The sequence below is a fragment of the Fonsecaea monophora genome (assembly GCF_001642475.1).
Source record: "Fonsecaea monophora strain CBS 269.37 chromosome Unknown Scaff5, whole genome shotgun sequence".
Taxonomy (NCBI): Eukaryota; Fungi; Ascomycota; class Eurotiomycetes; order Chaetothyriales; family Herpotrichiellaceae; genus Fonsecaea; species Fonsecaea monophora.
The window spans coordinates 74,553-94,873 of NW_019173936.1; the positions used below are offsets into that span (position 1 = coordinate 74,553).

The 20,321-nt window shown below is 52.5% G+C and overlaps 4 protein-coding genes across 4 annotated transcripts; 1 reads left to right on the top strand and 3 right to left on the bottom strand.

Moving 5' to 3' along the window:
* Positions 1 to 6,512: 6,512 nt before the first annotated feature.
* On the top strand, positions 6,513 to 11,232 carry AYO21_01268 (hypothetical protein; the record flags this gene model as incomplete). The annotated part of the gene is made up of 5 exons (XM_022651251.1): positions 6,513 to 6,842; positions 8,798 to 9,005; positions 9,065 to 10,270; positions 10,339 to 11,016; positions 11,069 to 11,232. 5 exons carry the CDS (start codon positions 6,513 to 6,515, stop codon positions 11,230 to 11,232), a joined length of 2,586 nt encoding a protein of 861 aa, XP_022516224.1.
* Positions 11,233 to 13,421: 2,189 nt separating this feature from the next.
* Positions 13,422 to 15,252, bottom strand: AYO21_01269 (hypothetical protein; the record flags this gene model as incomplete). The annotated part of the gene is made up of 2 exons (XM_022651252.1): positions 13,422 to 13,569; positions 13,628 to 15,252. The coding sequence occupies 2 exons, from the start codon at positions 15,250 to 15,252 to the stop codon at positions 13,422 to 13,424; spliced, it is 1,773 nt and encodes a 590-aa protein (XP_022516225.1).
* Positions 15,253 to 16,468: 1,216 nt separating this feature from the next.
* AYO21_01270 (hypothetical protein) lies at positions 16,469 to 17,770 on the bottom strand (the record flags this gene model as incomplete). Its single annotated transcript, XM_022651253.1, has 1 exon — positions 16,469 to 17,770. One exon carries the CDS (start codon positions 17,768 to 17,770, stop codon positions 16,469 to 16,471), a length of 1,302 nt encoding a protein of 433 aa, XP_022516226.1.
* Positions 17,771 to 18,187: 417 nt separating this feature from the next.
* AYO21_01271 (hypothetical protein) lies at positions 18,188 to 20,176 on the bottom strand (the record flags this gene model as incomplete). The annotated part of the gene is made up of 1 exon (XM_022651254.1): positions 18,188 to 20,176. The coding sequence occupies one exon, from the start codon at positions 20,174 to 20,176 to the stop codon at positions 18,188 to 18,190; it is 1,989 nt and encodes a 662-aa protein (XP_022516227.1).
* Between the last annotated feature and the right edge of the window lie 145 nt (positions 20,177 to 20,321).

A 20,321-nucleotide genomic window follows, 5' to 3' on the forward strand; every position in this document is an offset into this window, starting at 1 on the left:
CAGGATGTATGAGCATGAGAGATGATTGAATGAACAATGAAAATATGGCTATCTTGAACGAGGAATTTTGTGAGCGCTGCCTAGAGTGTAGTGTTAGCTATCAGAAGCCGACGCATTCTGTATCAGACAATGGTAGAAGAACAATCATCAGAGTTCAGAGCGAGCGATGAGAACAGAATTCGGCTGCGAGATGGATGCCAAACTGCGCCAGAAGAGGTGAAGCCGTGGACAACTAGAAGCGGGTTGAGATCCTTAGCTTCGACACCAGGGAAGCGGCGAAGATTAGATTATTGGGGAAGTCAAATGAAACATTTTCCTCGAAAAGACGTTCTTGAATAATAATTGGTAGTTTCTTGTATACGAGGTAGTTATTGATGGATGAACAAGGAGAAGAGTGATTAGTCACGTGAGAGTCTTGTTAGTCGAGTCAAGCCACATCCCCTTGAAATAACCTCTTCTGTCAGACAAGTGCAATTTCGCCTTCTCCCGGCTACAGTTTCCCTCACAACACATCCGTGTTCTTCCCTTGGCTGTCCTGTCTTCCACACCGTCTATCCTCCTGGCATGACTTTTACTCTTGAACAGCTCTCCAGGGGTGTAATAACAAACCTTAACCCGCCGCAGCACCCGTCAGTATCACGCCTCTTTCTGGGCGGCACATGCCATCGATCCAGTACCATTCGCACAGGTCTTCCATTACACACCTTATTTTGAGAATTGGTTGGCTGTCCGAGCGATCCTCCACCCCAAGGCCGGTCGTCCACCGAATGGTAACCCTCGCTTTTCCGCCTCCCCGGCTCCGTATTACCAGCCTCTCTGAAGCTAGTACCTGAAGATCTTCCCCCCTCAGCCGAGCCAGCCCTGGCCATTCCAGCTCCCCATGCCTCAAGAACCCTTCTGGTGGCGAAACTCGTGGAAAAGCGTGGTTGATCGACACAACACGTTATCCGCATGATTTTCCGGCCAAGAAGGGACCTGCCTTCCACGCTATCTGTCAATCAATGTCGCAGTCGAACTCAAGGAAACAATCAATCTAGCAGCCGCGTGGTGGAGAGCAGGCATGCCGCTACAGACGACGGAGCCGGGATATCACGACTTGCAAGCGAAAAAGATCACCAACGATATCTGCTCACAGATGGTCTTTCTTTCAGGGGCAGATGGCTTCAAAATAGACGGATATGCTGCAACTACCCTGTTGCCCATCCAGTCAAGCGGTAACCTAATAGCACAGGACTGCAGATGTCCGAAACCTGTTTAGAATAGTCTGGTGACAGTACTGTTTTGTTTGGGTCCGACGCCATGGACCATAGACCTCTTGGTTCCACCGCACACTTCGCCTACGTTGCACTGTCGTCAAGACATTTCTGCAGATCGCTGCTGATCTGCAGTCCCTCAAGTGGGCTTTGTCCCTTGGTATGGAGCTGAATATTTTTCGCAAAATCCTTAGGGGAGTGAGGTGCAGCTGGATACTGTCATCTCTTGGGTGGCCGCCGTGCCGCCCCAATCACTCGGGCCAGGTGGTGACGCCGCACCGATCGCCGCCGTCACCGCCATCACCGCCAGGAAGCTAGATCCGGAGCAGGGGCACCGACTCGTCCACAAGCTGAACAGCTGTGCAAGGAAGATGATCTGCAGCAACTGCAGCGCCAAATATTCCAGCCATGCGTGCCATGCTCAGACCTCAGTGTATCCTTTCCTTTCCTGTGTGGAGCGGCAGTGATTTTTCATGGATTGCGTCCTGACCATCGAATCGCAGTCAACTCGAAGAGCTTGCTGTCAGCTAGTCTTGCCATCTTCCGGCAGAAAGTGATATTCCGATCAGATGGTACCATCCATATTGAGCTGAGAGGGATTGCATTTCCTCAGTCCTGAAATTTGCCACAACGCGATAGGTCTTGGTGACCTGCAGGTAGCAGGAGGACAGATGGTTTCATTGCGTACGAACATAGCCCGAGGCCCCTACCGCAAGAGACCCTCGGTTCTTCGACGGGTCAGTCTGTCGTGGTTCGCGATCTAGCAAGAACGTACTCACTCTATCCCAGAGATCCCTGCTATGCATACTTTGGAGAGTCGCTCAAGAGAAGCAGCCATGCAGATCTTCGAAATGGTCTCCAACGTAATAAGATCGAGAACGAAAGCTGACCTCACAACATCTTCTGTGTGCATCGAGCACACAATATAAATTCGGACCTCGTTATTCAAAAGGTCTCCCGGGTAGCGGCCATGATGACTCTGCGTTACACATATGTTCTTTTGGGTTGTTGAAAACATTGTCTACCTAACATACCTGCGCGTACAGACTGGTAAGATGTATAATTGCAGGTCCACTGCGGCACTTCCTACAACCCACCATCAAGAACACGTACAAATTGCTCAAGGCCAGCTTGACAAACTGGTTTCATGCAATGACTATGTACCGATACGACTGATTGCCTCTGAAGGAGGCAGGACGCTAACAGAGCAATCACGTAAAGCAGCCCCGTCCTTTCGTGATGACGGCAACCTTTTTGGAGGGCCACAAGCGCGATTGCTAACGCACACCGGAAGCACAAAAGCTTGGTAGGCGTCGGTGATGCTTGCTTACCTGGAGAAGAACATGCGATAGGGTCCGAGAGCCTCTTGTGGGGGCTTGTCGTTCCTTTTTGCCTAGGGCGACCACAACTGGGTACTCGTACGAGCCAAAGGCGGGTCAGCAACTCCTTGTACAGTGCCGAGTACTTGTGGTAGTCGTCGATAGGTACCAAGGGATGAGGTACGGTCCTCCCCCAGGCGCTGGTGGCTTGTCCACTACTGACTTCATCCCGTCAGTAGCAGCATCCAACTCCCTCCCTAAGTCAAAAGTGTTGGGATCATTCCATGCATCCTGAGGCATTGTTTGCGGGGAGGAAGGCTGATCGAGATTGGTCTGACGCAGGTCTAGAACCTGCGACGCTGGTCAATCAAACATGCACATCAACGGGCGTCAGAAAGGTAAGTCTTTGCGTGTCCACCATTGACCCTGCAATCAGTCGCGCTGGAAGATGCCGAGAGGCTGGCTGATTTTTCCCGAGATGATGTCGAGATATAGTGCCGGGCAAAGGGACACACCAGTTCCATCTCAATCCACTAGATCCGCCCTGAAGCCGTGAATACTCGTCGCTCCTGTATATCAGATGGTGGGAGGCGCGAACGATATGACATGAGATGATGAAATTCAGGACCGTGTACTTTCCACTGCCGACCATCACGACTGAATGACTTTGCGACAGACGCGAGTCGTCTTATGTGCTTAGGCAAGATGACTTCGAACACGGGCCACGGTGAAGACACCTCCCGTGCCGCTCTGGCTTTATTCCTGTGCAAGCAAAATTCTTATCGAGGTCGGCACTGTCTTCCTCCGAGATTCCTTCTGACAACACCTCTTCCATGGTTCCACTGGCATTACCGAGTGCCAATAGCGATAATGAGCCGCCGTGTTCACTCGGTGCTGGGAGCACAAGTCCGTCGGCTGTAACGGTGTTCGCGAGAAGGTGGTGCCCCAAACCGGCAACTGATATCATTGCATCCTATCTTTACGGAATGAATTCCAGAGGGTGACACTGACGCAGCTCTCGAACAAAGGCACGCGCTCAGTGAACACTCCTCCCATCAGCCTTGTGTGGTGGTGGCAAGATCTGTGCGAGACTGAGAGTGGCCACTTCTATTATTAATGCTTCTTGAGCCGAATTGGCAATCCGTGCTACTCATATGTGTATATTTATAATACAACTTGGCCTGAGACTGACCGCAGAACAATCCGGTGGCCCCTGTGAGCATCAAGTCTGAGTGTATTCCTGTCAGCTGCATGTCGAACAAGGCTGGGTAAACAATCTATTTGAATGTTTGGTGATGTTGTTGAAGTTGTAGGACGTCGTGAACAGCTTCCCTCGATGCAAGTTGCAGCAGGGGTGTGAGTTGGATCCGTGAGCTTTGCATGCCTGCTAGCCAGTGCTAGGAGGTAAGAGCCGGGGGGTTGAAGGGCGGTGCCTAGAGGCTCCAGAGGGAGCCGACCAGGACTAACGAGCAGGAGAGCGCCGGGCACCAGCAAACACCCCGGTCAGCGCAGGCTTGAGCGACGGGGCTATTCGCCACCCTTGCGTCGCTAGGGCTTGCTGGGGTCGATCATTGTCAAACTTGGCGGACTTTCATATTGGCCGTTGTGGTCGTCAAGTCGTGACCTTTCTTGCTGCGCGCCTGGACATGCTGATTTGCCCCAGTCGTGGCTACAACGGGGAAAAGCAACAAAAATCTGTGTAGCTCTCGAGATGCGGGTACATGGAACCAATGACAAGGCCCATTATCGCCGGCAGAGACGCCTACATACGTTGCGTAAGCCCACGCATCACCGAAACTCCAGCTATTCAGTCATTATTATTTTAAAAGTGCCCATTCAGGTAATCCAGCTGTGGGAAGTGGGCGGGGGGTGGGAAGAGGGAGTGGTGATGAATGGGGCGTCCATTTCTCCCCGAGATCGACGCTGCTAATAGCCAGAACCAGGATCAGCGCCGGGCCACACATGGCAGTTCATGCTCACGAGTCGTATTGCAGGGCGGGCCTAAGGCTGGTTCCGGCATAGCTTGAGGAATGGCACAAAGTATCACTCTCGCCACTGAGCGGAGACGATTTATTGGAGACATTTTGGAGTTGAGCTTCTGAGGAAAGCGAAGGAGGAGGCAGAGGAAGCAGCGGCCGAGACTCAGCACAGCAAGAACTTCAGGGATCCAGGTTTGAGAAAACAGACGACAAACAAACTAGGTCTGTAGCTCGACGCAGACTAACGTCGAGACATGCAGACAGGAGACCTCTTTTTCCGTGAGAGATGAATATACGCGGCCAGAGCGGCCCATGTGTGGATCTGGTTCTTTTTCTTCTGTTACCTTTAATCGCACGAAGATCGATTTGATGGCTAGATTGCTCTCAGTGACAAGGGTCGCAGGTTCGATCGCAGTAATCTCCGCAAGCTGATCGTGATTCGAGAGGCGTGGTAAAATGGCTTTCAGAGGCGTCGACCAGTCTGTTGCAGATGTCGATTGAGGGGTGGAGGGAGGAGGAGTAGGGGACTTGTTTGCCATCTTGACCGGGGCGCTGACTGGACAGGTTAGTCGACTTGCGGACTCCCTCCTTGGGTACAGACGAGCCATGCAGAGATGTGTTTGCGTGTTGCATGGTATAGTATAACCTATTGTGGCCAAAGCTGCATGGTAGGCTGCAGTCAGAACGACTAGTCGACTAGCGTGATGATCGCCGGAGCGCCGTTGATGACCTCTAGGCGTTTCGAGTTCAAACTCTCCTGTGGGCCACTAGACGTGTTTTGGGGCATTCAGACCCCGGTAGGACCCAACGAGTCCAGGTAGGCTCCAGCGGGGCCCGCCATGATTGCTCTGAGGGGGGAGGGGGGAGACACCGGGGGCCATTGGAAATTACAGGGATTCCCACGAGACGCGAGAGGCCAGTGCGCTACCACTTCCCTCTTCCCCCCAAAGAACACCCTGGAGACCCTCCAGAAGTTTATTCGGGGGAAGGGCAATACTCGTACCTACTACCACTTCGACACTGGGGGCTTCAATTGAATCATTACCCGCATCCGAAGTGCGAGGGAGGTACGCACGGTACGATATGCATGGACTCGTAACGACAAAGTACGAGTAATAGGTACTCGCTAGAGAGTGATATACCTACAGAGTAGGACGAGAGGTTACGATACTCGTATGGGTACTCCTCTCCTGAGCGTTAGCTGATGGCAAATTGAGCATCTTGTTGACACTTGTATTGTCTGATATTCTGTTCGGAGTAGAGCGGTATTATCGGCGTCTCTTTTTCAGCTGAGGAAAGAGCAGAAACGACAAACAACCCTAGGAACTACTGCTGCTGCTACTGCTGCGCTGCTACTGCTACTGCCAGGTCCAAACCGCAGTCCATGTCTCCATCTCCATCCTTCTTTTCGTCAGTCACTCCCGATCATTCTTCCCGTTAAGCTGCCAAGTCATGGTTGATACTGGACATTATCCTCTACTAGTGAGCAATCCCACCCCATCAATACGAGTAGTCCTTCCAGCCAGTCCCGTTGCTGTTACCATTTGTCGAATTGCAACTTTTTTCATACCGCCGCCTGTTTTTTCACCATTATATTCCCGTCGTGACGACTTGCAATTCCTGGCTCTCTCTTTTCTAACTGGGACCCTGGCCCAGCCCTGTGACTAGCTATCGCGGCTTCATCGCCTACGATTGCTGGTCCTTGATGCCACACCCGCTCGCCTCTTTAAACCTCAAAGGCTCATTTCTTGAGCAGCCCCTCCAGCTCCAAACTCCAAACTCCTCCCATCCTTCTCTAAACCAACCCGCCTTACGGAGGACTTCCGATCTCCCTTAAAAAGCGACAGCCGAGACGAACCCACAACCCTGACCTCGGCCACCCGGTCAAATCTCGAACTCGTCATCCCCCTCTCCCTACCTGCTCCTCGCACCTACTACGCTTGGTCCCCATGCCGCGCGCCATGGCGCCCACCCAGAGCAAAAAGTACGCCGTCGCTTCGGAGAAATCATCTGGCCCTGCCAATTTGAACCTCCATGCTGCCAGTCTGGGTAATACGCAGATGCACCACCACCGCCACCACCACCTGACGACTGCGCGCAACGCGTTCAAGAATAACACGCTTCATTCTCACCCTCAGCAGCAAGGTCTGCAGAACCTCTCACATGCCGTCGCACCAGCAAAGGCTCCCGATCTAGCAACTGGGCCTGAGCCTGGGCCTAGTTCGGGCGCTGGTTCAGGCATGGGATCTACGAATACACAAGCTCACGGCGCAGCAGATGCTAAATTGCACGTAAGTCTCAAAACTTGTTCATCCACCCATCTTCCCGTCATTTTAGTACCATACCCTCGCAGTGTCTTTTGTCTGTACATCTCGCATCTTGGGGGGAGGCGTTCCCCCCTCCTTCCCGCTTTTCGCACCATGTCAATCACCTGTCACGAGTGAACTTTCTCCTCTTCCTCCCAAGGACACATCCTGGTCTGGCCGTTGAAGCCCAGTTGGGCCAATGCTGGTCCTCCAATGTGCGGTTAACCACCTGGCGCACCTACAATCTCTGCTTCCTTGGCTATCACCCTGGTCCTGGTCCTTGTTTCGGGGGCCAGCCAAACCCCAGTCATCGTTTTGGTCCTTGCTCTATTTTCCGGGCCCCGGGCTGCATCTGCCCAGGGTCCCAGGCCAGGATCCTTGACCGCGACGTGCAACTGGCAACTGGGCTCTTGATCTCTTGTCGGGTCCTTGTTTGGCCCCTTCAAGCAGCTATGATTAGCCCGCTTGTGGCTCCCATTCCCCCCCTCCTACTCGTACCCTCTGCGACCGGCTCTTCAAGCACCAAAAGTGCCAGAAGCACGCCAGCAAGTCAACGCTTGGACCAGAGCTCCAGTCCACCACCTTGTCCCTCTTGTCCAATGCTCCAATACTCCTCTCAGATCCACCATAAATCCACCACACCGATGACCACTTTCGACTCCACTATCTCCTCTTCTCTTCCCTCTCTTCCATCTGACCCTGGCCTGGTTCCCAAGTCGCCTGCCATGCCAATGCCTCTCCGGTGTCTCCTCTTAAGCTCCCGCGCCATCGATCCACTTGATTTGCACGCTACTGGTACCAGTTTCGAAAAAGCACAAACCCACACCCATCAAACTCGCCCTCTCCATCGTCTTTTTACAACGCCCTTGCCCCTCGGCTTTTTTGGCATCCATTCCATCTCTTTCAACTCTCGCCAAAACTTGTGCTCTCCATCATCCTTCCCCCTTTGACCTTGCACCGCCACGTCTGACGTGCACACTTTTGTACCTTCGCCATTTTTGACTGTCAAAACAAAAACATCCAGTCCCCCGCATGCCCTGGTTACTTTCCAGAGCAACACCCTTCGAGTATTCCTTCCACTCCCCATCTTTCCACCATACACAATCCAGCCAGCTAAGCTTCGACTCCCTGGGCTCCCTCAACGGCGACAATCTCAGTACATGGTATGCTGGTTTTCCCAGAAGCGCACAACCTCCAACCCCACCCCCTGCTCGCCCACAATTCCTGGTGGCTGCCCTATCCGTTATCACATGCACGGCTTGATCCCCTCCCACATTATCCATTCAAACGTTTCGAATCTCCATTATATCCACACCCTGGACGTGCCGCAACAAACTTCGATCCAGTCTTAAAGCTTTGCCTGTTCGCTGCATGCTATCCTGGTTCTATCTCGTTGCGCGACAAACCCCTCTGTCCTCTCACTCAATATCCCCTGGCACCTTGGCCAGATCCCCTGCCAGACTCTGCTATTGCTGCCACCACTCCTACAGGTATGAACACCGTTGAGTCAACCGCCAGTGATTCGTGCTCTTGTGGGCGCTTGTCTCGTGTATCCCAAATTTCCTTTTCGTCGACAAACACAGGATTCTCGCTTCTTGCCCTAAAAAAGATTCAGGATCTATTGAGGTCCCCTGGCTCTCCACTATGAACCGGGGGGATGAGGGTCGTCCCAATCGCGAATACTTGCCCTGGTTTGGATCAATCAAAATGCATTGCTTTCGACCGGGCTTCCGATAGCTATTCAGGATGCTTTCATTCTGACTTGTCTTCACGGCGTCTTTTCCTACTCTCACATTCTGGACGCGAATCTGCTTCTGTCGCGCTTTGATTCATCTTTGTCGCGATCGTTGCGCTGACCATATGGGCTCTTCATGCAGCATCGCACAACACAGCCATATTCATCAGTTGCGCCGTTGCATCACATTCCGCAACAATCGCAGACGAGGACGTTGAGCGGAAGTCAGAGCACCCAGCAACCTTATCCGTCCCCGAACCTCTACACCCCTCAACCCACTCTCCAGTCGCCGTTTCTCAATAGCCAGGCGCAATTCCAAGCGCAACCCGCAACCACTGATCCACCCAACTTCTACCCTCCGACGCAAAGTCCACGAAGCCAGCACAGCGGTGCTGGAACCTATTTCCCCCCTGGTGAGTCGAAAACGGCACTTCAATCGCTATAGACCTCGGCGGACTAATTTCAGGTCTAGAAAAATCCGATTCTATGGCAGCAACCGCGACCATGCAGAGGCCATACCCTCCAATTTATCACACCCCCCAATCCAACTCTCCAGCTTCCGTCACCTCACCTCAGACCCACGACCCTGTAAGGCCCATGTATGCTCAACCAGGTTCTCAATTGAGCCAGCCACTGTATGGATATCAGTATGGTATGAATTCGGTACCCCAGCCATACGGACAACATCATGCAACTCCTCAGCAACATCCAATCAACTCCCAGTCGATGCTACCGTATCAATCTACCAGTTCGCAACTTGCGGGCCCACAAGTTGCCTCACATCATTCCACCATTTCCAGCAGTCCAAGACTGAAGTCGGAGCCAACCCAGCATTATCAGCAAACCCCACAAGCGCGAGCGGGAATGCTTCAACAGCAGCAACATCCAACTCCGGCACCCCAGCCCTCGCCCCTACCACAGCAACAAGCACAACAGCAACCTACACATCAGCAGCAACAGCAACAGCAGCAGCAGCAGCAGCAAATGTCACAGCAACAGCAGGCACAACCGCAGCAGCAGCCACCACCACCGCAACAACAACAACAGCCTCCAACGCAACAAATGCCGCCAAATCTACAACCGAACTCGAACGCTGCCCCCGGACCTATTCCTGCCACAACTCCTCTAAAGGTGCGGCAGGACGGGAATGGTGTACAGTGGATAGCTTTCGAGTACTCAAGAGACCGCGTAAAGATGGAGTATACCATCAGGTGTGACGTTGACTCGGTGGATGCTACTATTTTGTCGCAAGAATTCAAGTCTGAAAATTGCGTCTACCCACGAGCTTGTGTGCCGAAAGAACAGTATAAAGGAAACCGATTGAACTATGAAACAGAATGCAACAATGTGGGTTGGGCACTCGCAGAGTTGAACCCATGTCTTCGAGGCAAGAGAGGGCTGATCCAAAGGGCGGTGGACAGCTGGAGGAACAGCAATCAAGACCCGCGTTTGCGAAGTCGTCGTGTTCGGCGACAAGCCAAGATGAACAGGTCCAAGATGACACCCTCGTCCATGGGGAAGCCACCTGGGTCGGGCGGTCCCGTGTCGACAGGGCTTCCCGGTCCAAACTCAATGGCAGCTCCCCCAACCAGGCCCCCCGGTGCTCTACCCGGCACACAATCTCAGATACTCCATCACACCCAGGATGTGTCTCCTACCGGGCATGATAATGTTGGAGGTATGTAAACCCATTAATCAACCCCTCCTAAAAAGGACTCGAACTGGTCCCGGCTAACACTCTTCCAGCTCCCACCTATAATCCCGCACAACAAGCGTATCGACAAAATCCTGTAACTCCACAAATGGCGAGTCCCAACGACTTGCGTCAAAGTCATGTTTTCGCAGGTTATCCAAGCTATCCAGCCTCGCTGGCTCCTTCTCTGGGACCTTCTATGGCACCATCAATGCAGGGAGGTCTCCACCATCTCGGGCGACCGGGCGGGACGGCTGCTATGGTTTCGAAAGAACAAGAGGAGAAGAACGAGGAAGACAATGCCTTATTCGGAGAGCTGCCTGAAGGCAAAAGACGAAAGTTTATTCTGGTGGAGGATACGCAGAAAAATGCCCGTGTGCGAGTCAAGGTTACTCTGGATCAAATCGAGATGAGTGAGATCCCGGATTCTTACCGCAAGCGGAACGCTGTTTTTCCTCGTGCATACTTCCCGGTTCAGATGCAGACTGGTGCCGAGTCGATTCTGGGGGCGCGTTTCGTCGAAGAAGGGGACGAAGTCGACGGCGGTGTGCCGACGATTGGGAAAACATCTGTTTCGGTCCCGGCCACGGATGGCGAAGCTGAGGTGTCTGTTCCTCTCATTTCTCGGAGCAAAAGAGACCGGGAAGAGAAGGTCAATGAACTCGGGTATCGCATGGCTTGGGGACAGGGTCGAGTGTTTTCAAGCAGACCAATCTTCCTTGCTCGAGCCCGTGAGTGCTTCAGAGATTGATATGGCGCTGAAAATGTTGACGTATCGCACAGTCGACGCCTACCGCAGCAAGCAACGAAGTGCACTCCTCGCATCCGGTGCCGATCCATCACATATCCCAGCTCACCTCGAAACTCGACCTGGCAAGCGGCGGTGGCTTGAACGAACCAGAGCCACTACGCAAGCACCGACACCGCCAGCCCCGACCTCGGACTAAACAAGTGTTGGTAGCTCGGCCAAGCATGTCCGCATATTTGTTTTGCGACTTCCGACGAGACTTCCGAGTGCAGATTTTGGGTTGTACATTTTCGTCCGATTTGTCCAAACGATGCGCTGTATATCGATGTCACCAGCCGAGACACAGACGGTCGCATGCTACACTCCTTGCGCTATGCAATCACACGATACCTGAATTTGCGGTCCATCTAATTCTCAGCCGCCTCTCCCACGCTTTTCGATTTGCCGCCTTTTTTTCGAGAGTATCGCGACCTACGACCTTTGCACGTCACAGATGAAATTTGATCAAGGGAGGACATCTGCAACATTCCTCCTTACATGCCTACTTTGCTTTGGCAGCCCATTATATGGGAACCTTTCGTTTTTGGGAGGGAAATAAAACACATTATGGATACCCTGGTGCGATTTGCCGCTGTTCTGGTACGTTGTTGGTAGCAGGCGGATGTTGACTTGGTGCTTGTTTTATTGCGGGGGAGTCTACTTAACCAAGCAATGGCTTCAATGGCGAGTGCATCTTGCCTCGTCACCCCTTCCAGCTATGCATTACGGTTGGGAATGTACTGTGGCTGGAATTGGGAAACGGGATTTGGAACGATTTTACAGAGACGGCCGATTTTCTCTTTTGTTACTTGGACATCCAAGTTGGTTCTGCCATGGCCAGAAGCGCGCGCCCATCTACAAAAACGACTGGCCATCAACGGATCGACTGGTGCATTGTTCAATTCACAGGGTCAACGGCTGCGGGACAAGGACTTTGAAGAGGCAGAGGCTGCCTTTGTTCACTTTGATGTTTTCACGATACCTTTTCTTTTCTTTGTTGTCTTGATCACTTTTATATTCACCTGGGTGGATTCATTGGATTTGAGCATTCGGGCCTGGTATGGCCCCGAAGTATGGAAATTTTGGGAATGAGAATGGCAATGGGAACCGAGTTGGACATTTGGGATATGGTATATATACAAGGAACAGGAAGAAGCGGATAGCGAAAATGGCTGTATATGGAGCTTCAAATGGGCAGGATGGATAAGGCAATGCGATGCACAGCACAGCACAGCGATTGCAGGGGACGGACGGACGGAATGGAATGGAAAGGGAAGGGTCACCACCAACCACTTCAAAATAGGAGGAGGAACTTCCGTCAATCACGGATCTTTATTTGTTTTTCTTTGGCAGGAAATTTCGATGGACCGGCCAGGCGAGGAACGAGGATGAGGACGTCGAATCTCAAGGAGAGAATGAATGGATATTCTTCTTATCTCTGTCTCTGTCTCTTCCCTCAGCGGTTTTTGCGCCAAAGTATCTTTTGTTTCGATCTGACAGACGCGCGTGTTTATCGTATTTTTTTGTTTCTTCTCCCCTTTGGCCCCTTCTTCCTCTCGCATCTCTCCCCCTCCCTCTCTCCCTCTCTTGTCCTATCCTTGTCCCCTATCCCCTGTCCCTGGCATTGATCTATCCTGTGCGATGATGAGGTGTTATGAACGAGGTACGAGGTACGATCTAGATAACGGACAGGGATATGCTGTACTGTTCCGAGGACAGTGTGTCTACGGGATAGGCGTTGTACACGTGTGTACAAGTCATTCTTGTACATGCGTCGCATATTCAAATGGGATGTTCAGATGGGTTTGGTCCAGAAATGGGGAGGTCGACAGAATAGCCCAGATAAAGATACAGTACTATTGTACAGTATCTCTCCGACCCTCGATACATACCCCTCAGGAGCTCTTCCCATATCGATCGGGTTTCTCCTTTAATATATAAACGATTATATACATCGTGCCACCATGACTGCCTGTGCACTCCATAAAACAATTGCCACGAAGTGTTGTACATGCCGCCCCTTGACCCTAGTGACTTTTCCCCTTGCATCCAAAGAACGTAGACATGACTTCCTTCAAGCTCGTATACTGTCCGCATATTCCATTTACCCGTACCCGCTGGCCGTGTTGCTCAGTCTCTTACCCATGGTCACCAGCATGGGGGGCGTCTAGCAACATCGCTGCCGACTGTACACATGAAAATGTCCTTCCAACAAAAATGCCGAAAACGCTGCAACACTGATATCATGCAATAAACCGTGTCCAACTCGCGTCAGGAATGAGGCGTGTTCGTGAAGCGACATGGCTTAAAATCGATTCCCAGATTCAATCGGCCGCCGCCCAAGTTTGATCAAGACCCAACCGTCTTGCCGTCGCAGTCGGGGATCTTCAGGCCTGGCTTCAGGTTCCGGCCTGGGTCCATGAGGCCCCACTTGTCCTCCCACTGTTGGCTGGCAGTATTATAGATGACCTTCCATGGTTCATCAAATGCCTCAAACCTGTCGTACTGATGTCAGTCTATAACCGTTACTACTATCCAGAGGGGACGCGACTTACCAAAAGTAGTCGGTGCCGTTTGCTAATGCTTGACACACCCAATTGTCCATAAAGGTATTCATGCCATCAACGCCTGCAACAGATCCACTCTGCCCGGCCGTACAGGATCCGTCCGTGCCTCCACAATCTTTACCACCTCCGCTGGGCCAGCCCGTCTCACTGATGAGTTGTTTGACGTTGGGCATTCCCTCAGTCAAGATGACATCGTGATTCTGCCAAAAATCCCATGTCCAACTGGCGGCGACTTCTGCCGTGACACCGGCGAAAAAGGGATGGATATTCGACATGACATAATCCACGGCCTGCACAAGCTGAGCATTCCAATTGTCTCCTAGATCTGATGTGGCAATGGGGAGATCGTAGCCGAGGGACTTGAACTTGGTCCTGACACCGTCCAGCACGTTGATCAGTTCCTGCTCCGACTGTGCCTTGTCTTCACCTGCACGATAGAGAGCTTCGTTACCGACAATGACACCTTTGAAGACCGAGTGGTCCTTTGTGTCTGCCAGAATCTTGTACATCTGATCCAATTGGCGATCTGTGGTTGTCTGATTGGTGTCAATCCAGACGCCCATCCAGAGTTTCATGTCGCTGAGTTCAAGACGATCAATGGCATGAAGCACCATCTCGGTTTGATTGCAGTCAGTACCGTAGAGGCGGACGACATTGGTGAGCTGTGACAAGACGGCCATGTCACGTGTGACATTGTTCTGGGAGGGTGGGTACGTGAAGCATAGAGGATACTGTGTACCCCAAGGGGTGTAATCCATTCCTGGGAAGACCTTGTGGAGGTCCGGGTTGTTCATGAGAGCCTTAATTTCGGCCGAATTCTTGTCAAGGTCCCCATTCGCATCAGTGTCTGAGGCTGCATTATTAGTGTCGCCGCTGGACGAGCCGGAACTGCTTGAGCTTTTTGAACCCAGGACGCCACCCAGAATGCCTGCAACAATGGCGATGACGATAAAAAGGCCAATGGCAACACCCACCCATAACTTCATCTTTCTTTTCCCTCTGGTCTGCTCTGCCAACCATTCACTTCGCTCGGTTTTAGAAGCTGCACCCACAGCATCATAAGTCCCACTAGGAGTGTGGTTCTTTGATTTGCGGCCAAAGAGACCTCCTAGGAAGCCAGCGGTTCCTGCAGCGGCTGCAGCGGGGCCAGCGCCTTTTCCAGTGTTTCGGTGGTTTCCAACTGGTGGTATTCCGTCATCACCATCGTCAAGAATGTTGTTCGGATTGATGTTGGCTTGGTTTATAAAGCTGCCGGGGGTATTTGTCTGGTAGGGGAGATCGTGGTAGCTTGGGTACGATTGTGGTGTTTGGGAACTGGGGTGATACTCTTCCAAGGGAATACTCCTTCCGGAGTAGGCAGAGGATCTGGGTCCGGGAGAAGGAGAAGGAGTGATGGTGCCTGGGGTTGCGGCACCATGAGCAAGAGCGAATGTCGAACCATATGAGGCTCGCTCGGGAAGCCGTGACGAGGGCTGTGGTTGTTGGTATGGAGAGTAGGACTGAGGAAATGAGCGAGCACTGTCAATACCAGTCTCGTAAGGATATCGATCCCCAGCGCCCTGCGCAACAGGGTCAAATCCCCCTCCTACCCCCCTATTTCCAGGGTGGTCCATCCCTGCGTTCACGTTCGAGTAGGGATTGTGGCTTTGTGAATCGTCTCTTGAGAGTTTGTTCGGACTAGACCTGTGAGGCGGAGGAGGGGGAGGGCCGTGGTCGTCGTAGTCTGTAGGTGCTGATCGTCGTGAAAGCGCTCTGGGAGGCGAGGTATCGGCGAGGAGATGTGTGTCTTGAGGGACAGCGCGTCGGGCGGGGGGATTGGGGAGGAGAGTGCTGTTGATTGCGACTTGGGGAGACAGAGGCGTATCGGGGAGGAGGAGAGATCAAATCTCTTGGTGGGGTCTCATGATATGGCGGCTGCTGGTAGGGTTGGTAAGACAGGTGTGGTTGTTCCGATGCCTGGGTCTGAGGCTCCCGTCCATGCGGATTCAAAGTGTTGTCATCTTGGGGCTCGAAGGAGAAGTTCCTTCCGCCACCCGACATTCTCGCTCACTGCAACTTCCCGAGAGATGTAGAAAAAGAGGGTCCTCTGTGAACTCCGTATGGTGACACCGCAAGCGATACAGGTGGTCCGTGGTAAGAATCAATGCAGCGCTTGTGTCAACTGCCGAGCACGAACGGTTGAGGTATGTCTGGTGATGGAGAAGCGGTTCAAAATTGGCAACAGATGCACCTTTGAGCCACCTATACTAGAGTAAATCGAGTTGCTGAGCCAGCCTGAAGACGGGCGCAGCGGTCTGCCCGCAGTCTGTGTTACTTCGCAGTGGTCACTGGTGATGGGGGCGGGCGCAGCCAAACAGAATACGGGGACGGCTCAGCTGAAACAATGACCAGTTAGTGTCAACCGGGGTCTGAACCGCTGCCAATCATGCGGGAATCGGGGGTTGCAGTGGTCGAAACAAACGTATGGGCAAACAGTGAAGATGCGTCGAGAAGAATAGAACTACAGTGAAGTTGAGCATTATTGTCATTGATTGAAATCATGTGCATTGATCTGTTGAAGGGGGGAGAGCCAAACTGCGACATGGGGTGGAATCGGTTGCCTTGTGAACCATCCAAGACTCCGCCTCAATAAGCTACAAGCGCAGCTCTTACTTGTCCAATCAAGATGTCGAAATTGCTCAAAGCCCCGTGCTCCGCTTCGGACAATAAATAACCTTGAATGCCACGGGGGGCATAAGCAAATGGTCCGTGTTGAGCAGACATCTTGTTCCAGCCGCATCCTCCCCCAAGTCCAGCATGTCCTTATTGCGAGCCTCGAGCCATCACATCTTAGTCCTGCCCCCCGGCTGCCTTCTCAAGCTGCAATTGTCTGTTGGCTGCTCCAACTCCTGGCCCTTGAATGCCTGCTGATGCGCGTGCTGTCCCTCGACGAGTCTCCCCCATTGTCATCTTCTTCTTCGACGCCTTAGCTCCGCGTCTTTTCATTGGTCCACGACGCTTTCGATGAGGCACGTCAGAGTCGCTGGTTGTGGTTGAGGCCGAGTCTTCGCTTGACGAGAACCTGTCAAGCTCAGACTCGCCATGCTTGCCCGACTCTTGCCCGCCACCCCTCGTACGCTTCAATTGACCAGGCATTAGTTGATATTGAAGACTAGACAATGATTGCAGGGAGCTGCCGATGGTATTTCCTTGGGGACGCTCGACCAGTCCGCCGTGTGGGTTGCATAATCCGAGATTCACGAGCTTGGCGATGTCCATGTACTGGAAGACGGCTTTGCACCAAAATGCCTCGTCACGTCGGTACCGACGGTATTTGACGCTGTGCATGTGGATTTGTTGCTCTTGCCCCCGATCGACCGTGACATCGTGGGTTTGACCGTCGTCATCTTTAGGAGTCTCCTGGTTTTCTCTCTTCCAGTACAGCTCGGAGCCCACTACGTAATCTTCCAGGACTCTGATGATCTTAACCTCGATCTCTCCTCGCTTGAATTGGGCGGCTTCTCCTAGTTTATCCTTATCCATTGCGTGTGTGAGGTCCACCAATTCTTGCTCCATTGCCGTGGCTGGGATGTCAGGGTCTGCAGTTGAGATGTTCATGCGGCTCATAAGAACATCGATCCCCCTCTCTGTAAACACCCATGGGCAGATCGACATATGTGCCCGCTCGCCTTGGTCCGACCTATTCTGAGTTGCAGTATCGTCGAGCAGAGAGTATCGTCCTGGAAGCAAGCAACCCTTTTCACTGTATTTGCGGCTCTCAGGATTCACCACGACAACGTTCGAGCACTCGGCCTTCTTGTTGCCGTCTATATACACGAAAGCGACATAGAGGAATGAAGCTTTTGGATCTGCCGAGGCGCCTGGTGACTCGAGGTTGCCCACGTTCCTGCCGTTGGTCAGCTCAGCTCTTCGTGTCGAGGGTCTCAGATTATACCTGCTCTGGCCAAGGGGTGCATCGTTCGGTGTGGGGAAGGGGTTTTGCGGTTTGACCCGAATTTGAAAGCTCACGCCGGTTTTGGCTTGGATTTTGGTGGAAACGATGCTTCGACCCAAAGATCTGGTCCCGTATGTGGCAAATGGCACACCGTCGACACCTTCAACAAGGAATTCGAAGCCTTGCGTGGTAGGCATGGTTAAGGGGAAGAATTATTTGTGCAGAATGTGGGATGGTCTGTGGTGTTGTGGATCATCTGTGAAAATCACGAAGAGAAGGTGCTCAGCATGTGAATAGTGAGGCTCGGCAGACAGACGAGCAACGGTTAAACACATTTTAAGACAGATCAGGCGCACTCACTGCCTTTGCGCACGACACTAGAGGATAATGCACAGCGTAGACACTCCACTGCTTACTCCCCTGGTCACCGTTGGCAGTCTCTTTCAATGGGCGGCTCGGTCTTTGTCGACAATTGAAAACACCAAAGTGGCTTTTTCTCCCAAAGACATTCCTTTATCTGTGGCCGCCATTCCTTTCTTCGAGTCGACAAAGAGGAGAAGGCCTGCTCTAGGCTTGGGTTGGGACTTGTCGAACAAAACATGGCCTGGCACTGCTCATCGACCAGGAGCTATCTCATAGCCCAGAAGGACCTCGGTCGAAGCCCCTTCCCAGCCCCGGTTGCCTCCAGCAGACAGCATGAATCGACAAGCTGGATCAAGGTACAGGTGTGACACGACCCCAGTTCGATGACCAGGCACGATCAAGAACGGGACGGTTGATCGTTGGGATTGTGACTCTTTGAGATCATATAATCTTAATATATCATACGAAGCGCATATTAGGTGGCGACCATTAGGCATAGCCTTGACTGATGTGACGGCACCACTTCCATTTGGAAATCGAAAAACTCGTTCGGGTCCTTTGAGCCCTTTCCGTAGGTCGTACTCCTCGACAGTGTTGTTGCGCCGTCCTGCGTATATGAAGTTGCCGTCAGGAGACCAACACGCGCTCAGACACCAAGGAGGTGTATTCCGTGGCAGAATACGCGCAACGGGCTTGGGTTGTCTTCGATCCCAGACGCGGATCGCCCCATCAATAGACGTCGCGAGGAAAGTAGAGTCAGATGTATTCGGGACCTCACTATCCTGGTGATCGTTCTGGTTATCATCCTGCTTTTCGAGATCTTCTGCATGTGGCAAGCCATTGATAAGCGGCTGCTCAGCGGTATCGAGGGCGCCATTAGGGACTTGCGGCGTGGGTTCTGGTGCAGTTGACGAGAGATTCGAGTCCTCTTGGGTAGGAGCTGGGACTTCTTGAGCAGCTGGATCCACGGAGTCCAACATTGGATGGTCAACGAGTTCTTCGGGTTGTGGACCATTTGCAATTGCACGCGCCATTTCATCATCCTCTTCGCCGAAGGCACCACTGAGGTCACTACCATTGCCCATGACTCCACCAGCCCCGCCTCCAAAGAGGTCATCATCGTCATCCCCGAACAGAGAATCTGGAGTCGCAACTGTGGGATGTTCTTGAGTTTCAACACCGGCTGGCTCGTTTTTGACACCGTTGGCAAGGGGTTTACTATCGTTGGAGGAGAGTGTGCCATTAGTGACAATGACTTCTCCTGATTCGGCTGGGACAGGTACCGACGACAGCGGACGAGATTCAATGGAAGATATCTGGCTGGCACTAGCGGCGAATGTGGTCCGCACCTGGCCCGTGTTTAAGTCCCAATCCAAGACTGTTTTATCCCAACTCCCGGATAGTACACTTTTTTCATCCGAGGAGAGTGTCAGGACTGAGACAGCGGACGTGTGTTTCTGCAGCAACGTGATCTCTCTGCCTTCGTCGTGTCTGATTGACTGTAACCTAATGGGACCTGATGCAGTACCGGATAGGAGCCATAGTGCTTGACTATGGCAAGCAAGGGAGTATACCGGCGACAAGGTGCGGGTGGTAGTTGGGCGAGCGTCCCAGTTCTCCCAGTATGTCATCAGGACCCCAGCTTTTACCACACTGTCGACAAAGGGATGCCGTTGAGCTACCGTAAGAGCAAGCTTGAAGTTGACCGAATCAACCCAGTTGAATTTGCGGATATAACCATCGGAGCCCCCAGTGAACACCCATCGCATATCTGCAGTAGTGGTGACGGCGTTGATAGATGTGCTGTGAGGAGCGGCGATGGTTGGGACAATATCATAGGTCAAGGCCTCGAGATATTCAGGGGAGATATTTGAGGCTGTTGCAGCTCCTCGGGAAGAGTCAATCTGCGTGGACGAAGGTTGTTGAGTGTCCTCTTGTGTTGCATTCTGCTCGCCAGAGGTGTCCTCGTTGTCGGATTGTTCAGACTGGCTTTCCGCATCTTCGTCGTCATCACCATCACCATCGCCCTCGGCCTCCGCTTCAGCGTCACCGTCGGCGTCACCATCTAGTTCTCCATCCCCGTCCCCATCGGCGTCCACATCTTGATCGCCGTCGCCGTCACCCTCGGCATCTCCATCCGCATCATCCAGATCTTGCATGGTCTCATCATTGTCGTTGTCGTTGTCGTTGTCGAAACTTCCGTCCTGTGATCGGTCATCATCCTCGTCGAATGTGGGCATTATGCTGGCTCATAGTCTGGATATGGGAGCGTACAGCAGCTAGATGATGCTGAGTATCTCAAATGACGACAGGCAAAGTGTATATATAGATCGAAAGGAACCGATCTTGAAATCGGTGGTTGTGAGAATGAATCCCAGACAGCGA